This window comes from Trachurus trachurus (assembly GCF_905171665.1).
Source record: "Trachurus trachurus genome assembly, chromosome: 10".
Taxonomy (NCBI): Eukaryota; Metazoa; Chordata; class Actinopteri; order Carangiformes; family Carangidae; genus Trachurus; species Trachurus trachurus.
This window is the reverse complement of record NC_139894.1, coordinates 18,552,761-18,562,598: the sequence shown is the minus strand read 5'-3', so window position 1 is coordinate 18,562,598 and position 9,838 is coordinate 18,552,761. Positions and strand designations below refer to the sequence as shown.

At 45.7% G+C, this 9,838-nt stretch overlaps 1 protein-coding gene across 3 annotated transcripts; it reads left to right on the top strand.

Moving 5' to 3' along the window:
- The first annotated feature begins 580 nt into the window (after window positions 1–580).
- wfs1b (Wolfram syndrome 1b (wolframin)) lies at window positions 581–9,054 on the top strand. Of its 3 annotated transcripts, XM_083980644.1 has the most exons (11): window positions 581–766; window positions 1,461–1,835; window positions 3,468–3,595; window positions 3,731–3,875; window positions 4,006–4,179; window positions 4,327–4,407; window positions 4,583–4,743; window positions 4,845–5,081; window positions 5,178–5,296; window positions 5,526–7,072; window positions 9,044–9,054. In XM_083980644.1, exons 2-11 carry the CDS (start codon window positions 1,463–1,465, stop codon window positions 9,046–9,048), a joined length of 2,970 nt encoding a protein of 989 aa, XP_083836770.1. In that variant the 5' UTR covers window positions 581–766; window positions 1,461–1,462; the 3' UTR covers window positions 9,049–9,054. The 3 variants fall into 3 exon arrangements, with proteins under 3 accessions (XP_083836770.1, XP_083836771.1, XP_083836769.1); XM_083980645.1 differs by lacking the exon at window positions 9,044–9,054 and having other exon boundaries at window positions 3,468–3,544; window positions 5,526–8,028; XM_083980643.1 differs by lacking the exon at window positions 9,044–9,054 and having other exon boundaries at window positions 5,526–8,028.
- The last annotated feature ends 784 nt before the right edge of the window (window positions 9,055–9,838 follow it).

The window sequence follows — 9,838 nt, the reverse complement described above, 5'->3', positions numbered from 1 at the left end:
TCTTCTTTTATTCCTTAGTCTAAGTTTGACAATTTCACTAACTTATTGTTGTTGCTATATTGCCATTTTGGTTCATTTTTCTTATATTGTGTCATTGTCATGTGGATTTCTGAGTTACAAAAACATTTGGATTTAATACGTAGTTATAATAATATTGGGGTTAGGGTTAGTAAATAAGTAATAGACCTACTCATATGTAAACAAAAACATGTCATGTAGGCTATCGCCCTCTCCTGGTAGAAAACGTATACTCCATTGTTGCAGACATAAAAGGAAATCGAATGAATGGTTTAATACAAAGTGAAAAAAACAACAACATTAAACTCAATCAAACATATTCATCATTACATTTTAATGTAACCCATTGTAAATAGTGTTAACTAACGAAAGTATGTGAGCCTGATCTGAACCACACTTACCTTCGGTGATTGATTGTTCAGGACTGAGAAGTGTTCTGCGCCTTCGGTCGCAGCAGCCAATCAGATCGCGTTTGGAACAGCGAAGTCTTCCGTTTCGACCAATCACAACAGGCACAAGGTGAAGTGGGCGTGGCCGTGGAGCGGAGCAGCTGGCAGACTTTCCTGTACATTGTGAGTGTGTGTTGTTTGGAGTTTGACCGACCGCACAACAGCGAACCGGAGAAAGGATTTCACAGAAGTGAAAGCGAAGAATGACTTGGGACACCGAGTGACGAAGACACCGACTCGTTCCTCGAAGCTTTTTAACCTGGGAGATTTAGAAATAAAGCGGTGCGCTCGTGGTAAAGGTGAGCGGAGAGCTTTAGCATTAGCAGCATAAGCACAGGTTATTTTCGCTGCCTTCCACATCTGCCACTGTCTTCTTATATGTCGGTTACATTACACTGTTGTAGGCCTACTGTATAGCTGTGGTTTATGAACTGACATGCATTATTATCACTATTTGGGTTATTTGCATGTCCAAACAACCGGTTTAATCGGCGTTAGTGGAGCCTGCTCGGGTCAAGGGGGAGTTCCCTAAACTGCAACAGGACTCATCACGTTTCCAGTCAGGGCACTTAAAGGATGTCACAGTCTCAATATAGCTGCCCGGGGGTCATTTAAAAAATACTGTCTAAAATAGACTGCAGATCACATGACGAGTCTGTTATCACAGAAAACAAAATGTTGTGCAGTGTGCACAGTTTAAATAAAGTAAAGTTAAACACAGCATGGAGGATCTTCTACAGGGAGGAAAAGGGGGACTGTTTAAGTTAACTCAGCTATGAGTCATGGAAGCAAGTGCAGGTAAATATCCAGCTATAGTCTGTAACTGTGATCATTTATCAGTTATTGTAGGGTTGGGCTGCTGGGACTTGGTGGTGGTGGCACATGCTTTAGGCCATGCCACAGGTGTTTCCCTCTAACAGATTCTCAAAGATTTATCTGCCTCTGGTTTAGTTTTCTTTTGCCTGATTTGTTGTCTGTGCTTTTTTTTTTCAGCCATGGAGCCGTCACTGACCAGCAACTCATCCACCCCAAAACCGAGCCCGTTATCTCCCGCCACCCTCAGGGCCGGCCCCTCATCCAGCTCTTCTGCCGCCACAACCACACCAACCTCAGACCAACCCAGGCCTAAACTCACCATGCCAACACCTCCAGCCACACCCTCCTCCTCCTCATCCTGTCCCTCCACTGCCTCCCCTCGTTCCTCCCTGTCCATGCCGCCTGCTTCGCCCCTCCGCCCGCCCACCAGGACCCTCTCTCATGTGGGCCGATCTCAGCTCAACGCAGCCACCACCACCACCACAGGGAATCCCCTACATGGATCCTCAGCCGCTGCCGCTGCTCCTCCGCCTCCTCCTACACCTGAACCAGGTGAGGATCCGACTCTGAACTCTGATCTTTTACACTTTAATCCTAGAAAAAGAAAACTTCACTGCACCATTTCACTTCCCTCTTCTTCACCCATCACTGCAGGCAACACTATTCAGTGGTAGTACCACCATGACAACTATAGACACTTACCACAACATGTAAAGCAGCCTCTCCCATTTCGCTGACTTGAGAAGAAAAGCCTGTCTCACCCCTATCTTTTCACTGACATCTTCAACTCTGTTTAGTTTCCACCAATCACATCCAGCATGTAAGATTCATATAGAAGGAGATGTGTTAGTTCTGCTGAAGATATCATGTTTTCATTTGCTGCATGGCTGTGCAGTGACATGACATCTTGTTAATATGAAGCACTACGGGAAAGTGTGTAACCAACACCTCAGCCATTTCTACAGTACTTCAGGGTTTCCCGCAGCGCTTTCCTGTTAAGGCCGCCGCCTTAACAACAATGAGCTGCCGCCTAAACTAACGTCTCAAAAAAATTAAAATGTAGCGATATTCGCCCCCCCCCCCCCCCCCCCCCCCCCCCCCCCCCCCCCGTCGGACGAGCGCCTTCATTCATCTCCGCATCCTCTCACACACAAACACACCACAGAGAAGCGCGCATGCATAACAGCAGCGCGCGTGGTGAAAGCGAAACTTAATACCCCCCCCCCCCTCAGGTATGAGTATGAGCAGACATCTGATGGAAGCTTCTGGGTCTCAACACATTCCCCTCTGCTTCCTGTAACACACAGGCAGTCAGTCACCACCCGCACCGGTATCGCTTACAGTGTGTGGGTGTTTATGAATCTTGGAAAGAGTTTCCACATTTTGTTGCCACCCGCCCCATCTCTTCCCCTGGTTAAACAGATTTGTCGTCTGCTTTAAAAACAACACCGTTTCCATGTGGTCTGCTCGAGGTCTGGAGAGGCATTGGGATTTGAGAGAAGCAGATGTCATCAGCTGAAAAAGGAGGACAGCTAAAGCAGCAGGGTTCAGTGGGACGGTGTTATCAGGACGGGAGCTGTTTTGAGAAGGATTTGACTCATGCTCACGTTCTGGGGTCATCACTGACTGTCACACCACAACTGACCTGTTTCTATGTTAATGTTTATGTGGACCACGTGTGCAGCAGAGTCATGAAGAAACATAAATAGAGCACAAATAAAACCTAATTCATTGTATATTTTAATTGATTGATTGCATTTAAAATGTGAGCAACAAAATAAGAACAAGACATAGGAATACAAAGACTTTGAGTCTTGTTCGCTGTTGAATTTCAACTAGAAATGGATTGGTTGACAGTTTTAGGCCATGTAAAGTGTGGAGTGTATTCTATCAGACAGATGGGTCAGCAGAAAAAAGAAGAAATGTTTCTCTGTGTGTGTGTCTGCCTGAGTCTTTGCGTGGGGGTGGTGTGGACATGCTTGACAAGGAGGAGATAGAAGTTCACAGTTATGTCCCAGACTACAGCAGTTGCTATAAAACATACATACACTGTACAAGATACATACAAGAACATACAAGAATGTATATACAGTTATTTGCAGCCATTGTATTCTATAGCCACAAATGTGTCACACTGTTTGAGTGTCACCTATACGATGAGTTTGTTTGTTTTGTGCCTTTCAGAGGAGCCTGAGGAGGAGGTCAGCTTTGAAGATCTGGAGGCGAGAGCGAAGGCAGGAGATGCAAGAGCACAGACCAAGGTCAGTGTAGATGGACTCACTGCAAATGCCATTGACTTAAATGGCCATATGGTGGGCGCAGAACAGATCAGCCAAGTAATTATAAATGTTATTTTAGGGTGACATATTGATGGGAAGGGCAGGTCACTAAGTCACATTGATGCTGGCCTTGCATGTCTAAGAGAGAGTGTGTGTGTGTGTGTCCAGATGGGGCGTTACTACCTGGCATTAGCAGAAGAAAGGGATGAGGAGCTGAACAACTGCACAGCGGTCACTTGGCTGATTCAAGCAGCTAAACAAGGACGCAAGGACGCCGTCAAACTGCTGCAGCAGTGCTTGGGCTCCAGGAAAGGTAGCAAAACGTCACACACCCTCACTCTGTAGCTAATTAGCAAAGTAACAAACTGGTAACAAATCACTGGTTGTCTGGGAATAGTTTGGCTTTTCACATTCGGCACGTTTTCTTTCCATCGTATTCTCAGGCATCACTTTGGAGAACTTCGAGGAGGTGAAGAAGTTGTGTACAGAGACTCGCTTCGAGAGAGGAGTAAGGAAAGCCGCTCTGCTCATGTACTGGAAGTTGAATCCAGAGAGGAAGAAGTCGGTGGCCATTTCTGAGATGCTGGAGAACGTTGAACACGTCCACGCAGAGCCAGGTAGCGGAGGAAACGTATCTCCTTTCATCACACTGGCATCATACAGTTCATTATGTTATTATGAAACTGAACAGCTAAAACACAGGAGAACAAACTAAATAAAAATAGGTAGCACCAACTCCACCCTAATCATTTCCTAATCTCCAGGGAAACCGGTGTCCCCTGGTCCACTAAACAGCTCGGCCAAGAAACAGAGGAGAGTCCTGGAGACGATGGTCACCAGTGAGGGTATGTGTGAAGTCATTACAGTTGTGCTTGTTTGTATGCATTTTGTAATAAGTGTCTTAGATCTCCCAAAGGGAGTAATCCCATTGTTTTTTTTTTGTTTATTTAACCAGATAAAATCATATTTACACTAAGAAAATGTGGCCTTTGAGTTAACACACAACACATGTCCATGCAGCCAGTTCCCACGTCGGTCTGGACGATTTTGTCGAGATGACTAAAAAGTACGCTCAGGGTATCACGCCGTCACCGGTGATGGCCGCTGCAGGAGACGACGACGAAGATGACATCGACGGTGTAGCAGTGAAGAATCCGGATGAGCTGCCCCTGCACCAAAAGGTGGGAAACTCATGTTGATTAAGTTTACCGTGTTTGCTAAACCCCCCAGACACTGTCCACACTCATTCATGTCTTATCACTGACAAATGTTGGTTCTCCAGCTACTGAAGTTCCCTCTCTACGCTCTGCTGGAGATCAAGGAGCACCTCATCGACTGGGCGTCGCGGGCCGGCATGCAGTGGCTCAGCGCCCTGATCCCCACCCACCACGTCAACGCGCTCATCTTCTTCTTCATCATCTCCAACCTCACCATCGAGTTCTTCATCTTCCTCATCCCCCTGCTTGTTTTCTACCTCTCGTTCTTCTCCATGGTCATCTGCACCCTGCGGGTTTTTCAGGTTAGTGACAACTGCTACCGCTCCTCTAGATTCTGGATCAAGCTCAGGTAAAAAAAAGTTGCATCTGTGCAAGTGAATACACATCTGTGTCTGCAGAATTCAAAAGCATGGGAGAACTTCAGGGCTCTGACGGACCTGCTGGCTCACTTTGAACCTGGAATTGATATGGAGCAGGCTGAGACCAACTTTGGATGGACGCACTTGGAGCCTTATCTGTATGTTCATCCCTGTTTACTCTCAACCATATGTAAACATGTTCATTTGCATGTTTGCAAACCAGTTTGGATTGTTCACGTTCCACTGGTTTTGTTACGCAGATACGATCCTTTTGAGGGTTGTCATTAAAGGTCTATGAAAATGAATAGTCAAATTAAAAAAACTGAATGAAATCAATACAGCAAATAACAAATAATTTGCTAAATGCTTTGGTTTTTCTGTCTGCAGCTACTTCCTGCTTTCCGTGGTCTTTGTGGTTTTCTCCTTCCCTGTTGCTGATAAAGCCTGGATCCCCTGCTCAGAGTTTGCCGCCATCGCCCTCTTCTTCACCATCACCGCCTTCCTCAGCCTTCACGCCTCTGCTCAGCTCTTTGCTCGTAAAGCTCTCCTCACAGAGGTCCTCTCCGGCGCCTGCTCCCTCACCTACCTCCTGCCAGACTCCCTCCGCTTCCTCAAGGTCTTCGGGGCGACGTTCATCACCGTGCCCCTCGGGGAAGTCGTGGCGTTGAACCTGGGGATGCCGTGGCTGCTCTACGGACACCTCTTCTATCTGCTCTTCCGTATGGCCCAGCTGAGAGGCTTCAAGGGCACGTACCTGTGCCTGGTGCCCTACCTGGTCTGCTTCACCTGGTGTGAGCTCTGCTTGGTGTTCCTCAACAACGCCAGCACAATAGGACTCATCCGCACCGGCGTGGGCTACTTCCTCTTCCTGTTCGCCCTGCCCATACTCTCGCTGGGCATGGCCGCCATGCTCATGATCCAGCTGCTGCAGTGGTTCCTCGCCCTGGAGGTGACCAAGATGATAGTCACGCTGACGGTTTGCTTCGTGCCGGTCGTGTTGAGGCTCTGGACCCGCTTCAGCCTCAATCCCATCGCCGTCTTTCGGTCTCTGTCGCGGAGCAGCGTTGTCAAGCTCATCCTGGTTTGGCTCAGCGCCGTGGTGCTCTTCTGCTGGATGTACGTCTACAGGTCCGAAGGCATGAAGGTGTACAACTCCACCCTGACGTGGCCCGAGTACAGCAACATCTGCGGCCCGATGGCGTGGAAAGAGTCCAACATGGCCCAGACTCAGATTCTGTGTTCTCACCTGGAGGGACATCGCGTCACCTGGACGGGGCGCTTCAAGTACGTCCGCGTGACCGACATCGAGAACGGCCCGCAGTCGGTCATAAACCTGCTGCCTGTGTTTGTGGGGAACTGGATGCGGTGTCTGTACGGTGAGCCGTATCCTTTGTGTGATGAGATGAAAAACGCCACAGCTGAGCCCCGGCCTCTTCCTGCCCCGGCCCCTCCGCCCGAAGAGCCCCTCTGTAAACTCAAAAGACTCGCCAAGCACGAGTGCCACGTGAAACGCTTCGATCGGTACAAATTCGAAGTCACAATGGGCATGCCGCTGGAGAGGAAGACCAAGAACGGGACAATCATAGAGGACGAAGACGCGACTAAGGACATCGTCCTGCGCGCCAGCAACGAGTTCAAGTCCGTGCTCCTGCACTTGAACACAGGGAGCCTGGTGGAGTTCAGCACCATACTGGAGGGGCGTCTGGGCTCCAAATGGCCCGTCTTTGAACTGAAGGCCTTTCACTGCATGTCGTGCGGAGGCGCCAGCGTGCCGAGACGCAGGCAGTACAAGATCGAACACGACTGGAGGCGAACGGCGCAGGAGGCGCTGCAGTTCGGGTTCGACTTCTTCTTCAACCCCTTCCTCACCGCTCAGCTGGAGCAGCACCCGGGCACAGAGACCGAAACAGAGCTGGTGGTGACGCAGGAGCAGGGTTGATAGATCCAGCAGACACACTTCTGCTAAGAAAAAAAAAGGAAAACTGAAGCTAAGACGTGTGAAAAGTGTGTGACGATAATGCGACCTTCAGTGGGAGAACATTAATGATTGTACGCCTCTGTGCTTAACAGAATCTAAATGCAATATCGTGTTGGAGAGTTACTTACTGTAGTGGAGTGGACAGACACTTAAATATTTATGGGATCTGTGAGTTTGTGTTTGTGTTCTTCTGGGTTTTGAGCCAAAATGTGTGAGAATACATAATATAAAGAGCGGGAGGTTTACAAAAGGGGAGTGAAACAGACTGTTTTAATAAGTAAGAAAACCACGATCAAACTCCTCCAGCTGGAGTCACTAAACATTTCATCCCATCTAAGCTGCATTTATGGTCACCATAAGAGTTAATGTTAACTAAATCATTTTCATTTAGTCTGTTTGCCATTCAAACACAGTTTCATGTGAGTTGGTAAATATTCTGTTGGGCATCCAGTATGTGGCCAAAATCATCAGTATTGATATTATTTACCTGTTGTATACCACGCTCTCATTTTATTGTTGTGTCTGTGGCCTACAAATGATAGGAGATAGAGATTTTTGTTTTAATTCTTGTGATAACTCTAAAGGTTTTCATTAACTGTCAAACTTTAATCATTTCAAGTCATACACTACAGTACATGTCATTTGGAAGAGGTTGGTGCTGGAAATTACTTCAAGTGCCTTATAAGACGCAGTGTCAGTTGAAAATAATGTTTTTAAGCCTTTACCTTTTACAAAGTTGACCTGCCTCTGTGCTTGTATTTATTACATGTGTATCTCTGCTGTTTCTCCTCTGGTTGTCCTCTTTCTCCTCCCTTGTGTTATCTCCATCTCTGCTGTGCAGAGATTTTAATATATTGAATATTTGCAGCCCCTGAGTGATGATGTGATGATGTGTAGGACGTCACTACTGTTTTCTGTACTGTGACCCCCATAAATTTGATGAAAACAATTGCTTCTTGCTGTTTTGTTTAACATTAATTATTTTTTTGTTCGAAAGAAGTTCTAGTGCAATGGGTGAGAAAACCCAATGAATGATGGTTGACTTTCTTGCAGCAGTCTCAGTTTCAAGGTCCTGGTATTGTGCTTGCTGACTCACTACCATGACTTACTGGGACAGTTGAATAGAACAGAGCTATTGTTCATTTTACCTGTCAAAATGTCTGCAGTGAGAAAAGTGTATTGGGTTTGAACTCATAAAGATTACGCTGGTTAAAGTCAAAAAGTATATAGAGGAAAAAGCCAATTTTGGTCTCCATACAACATAATGGTTCAGGTTAATGGTATTTTTTTTTTGTATTTGTGCAACGGAGAGTAAAGACAAATGTTTGTAATTATATCATTAAAATTCAAAATGGTTTCTTTATTACTAGATTCTCCAGTTACTTTAACGACAAATGTGGAAGGTGTAATATTTTCAATTTCCACATGGGGGCGTAGCAGGAAAAGCTAACTCATTGCAGGAGTGAAATCTGAACTCATTTCACCTCCTGATGTGATGAGTGCGTCCTGACACTAGGTGGCGTCTTTGACTATATGGCTCCACCTGTATCCCAGACTGTGATGATGACCCCTCAAAGACTCATATAAATTGGAGCTATAAAGCGTGCACATTAACATAATGACATTATCACCAGCTCTCTGATTAAACTGCAATAAAAATCACAGCTGTACCCTCATTGGATGCAATTTTGTTGAAATCTTTATTCAGAAAAAAAACATATTAACATTATTTATAACTGTCCATTTGACAATTTTGTCAACAACATACATTAACATACAAATATGTGAATCGACATTAGTTTGGTCAGGACGTAGAGTAAAACTGACAGATGTTTCTCAAAAAAGAAAAAGAAAGGATAAATAAAAGAATAAACTGTTCTCTAAAAATAAAAGCTTCTGCACATCAGCAAAGTAATCCATGAGGAAGGCTGAAGAGATTAAAGGAGCATCTCTCTGCTGCAGCTGAGGAGGCAATCATCAATACAGATGACAGAGTCCGCAGTCCATTTTATGGATGTTAAAAAAAAAAAAAAAAAACCTCATGTGTGTCAAAAACAGAATTGATATATACAGACACCATTTAGGCCCTTGGATTTTTTTTCTTTTTCTTTTAAGAGTACATTAATCAAACATTCCCCATTCTTCTTGGTTCTCAGTTTCAGTCGAGTTGAAACTGATTCTTGGACGGCTTCATTCAAAATGTACATGTAGTGTATGAACCGAACACTGGTAAACATGCTTCAGTGTCCGAAGACACAAACAAAGGTAGGAGCGCTCGGTCATCTATGGTTACTCGTGCTGCACGGGGCCCCCGGGGGCCCCAGAAGCCTTTGTACAGCTGGGTCTAAATGGTTAAGAAAGGCAGCCAAGTCAGTCAGTCAATTTATAAACACCTAGGCTAAATCTGTTTGACATGCAGCATCGTTTTTGTTTGATTGTTGAAATTATTTTGTTCATTTCAATTTTTTTTTCTCTGCTTGATTTGAACTGTTTTTAACGGCAAAGTAGCACACGACGCATCCCCCAGACCGGAAGCAGGATCCACAATCAGAGAAAGTTGGATGACTGAAACACACTGCGTGGAGCAAATATGAGTGTGTGTGTCCTCATATTAGACCGTGGTGGAATAATCTATTAACGTCTGCCTCTATCTGCAGGACTGAAAAATATTTCACCTCACTGAACACAGTCCAGTTGAGCTCAGAGGCGTCTGGGTGCACTT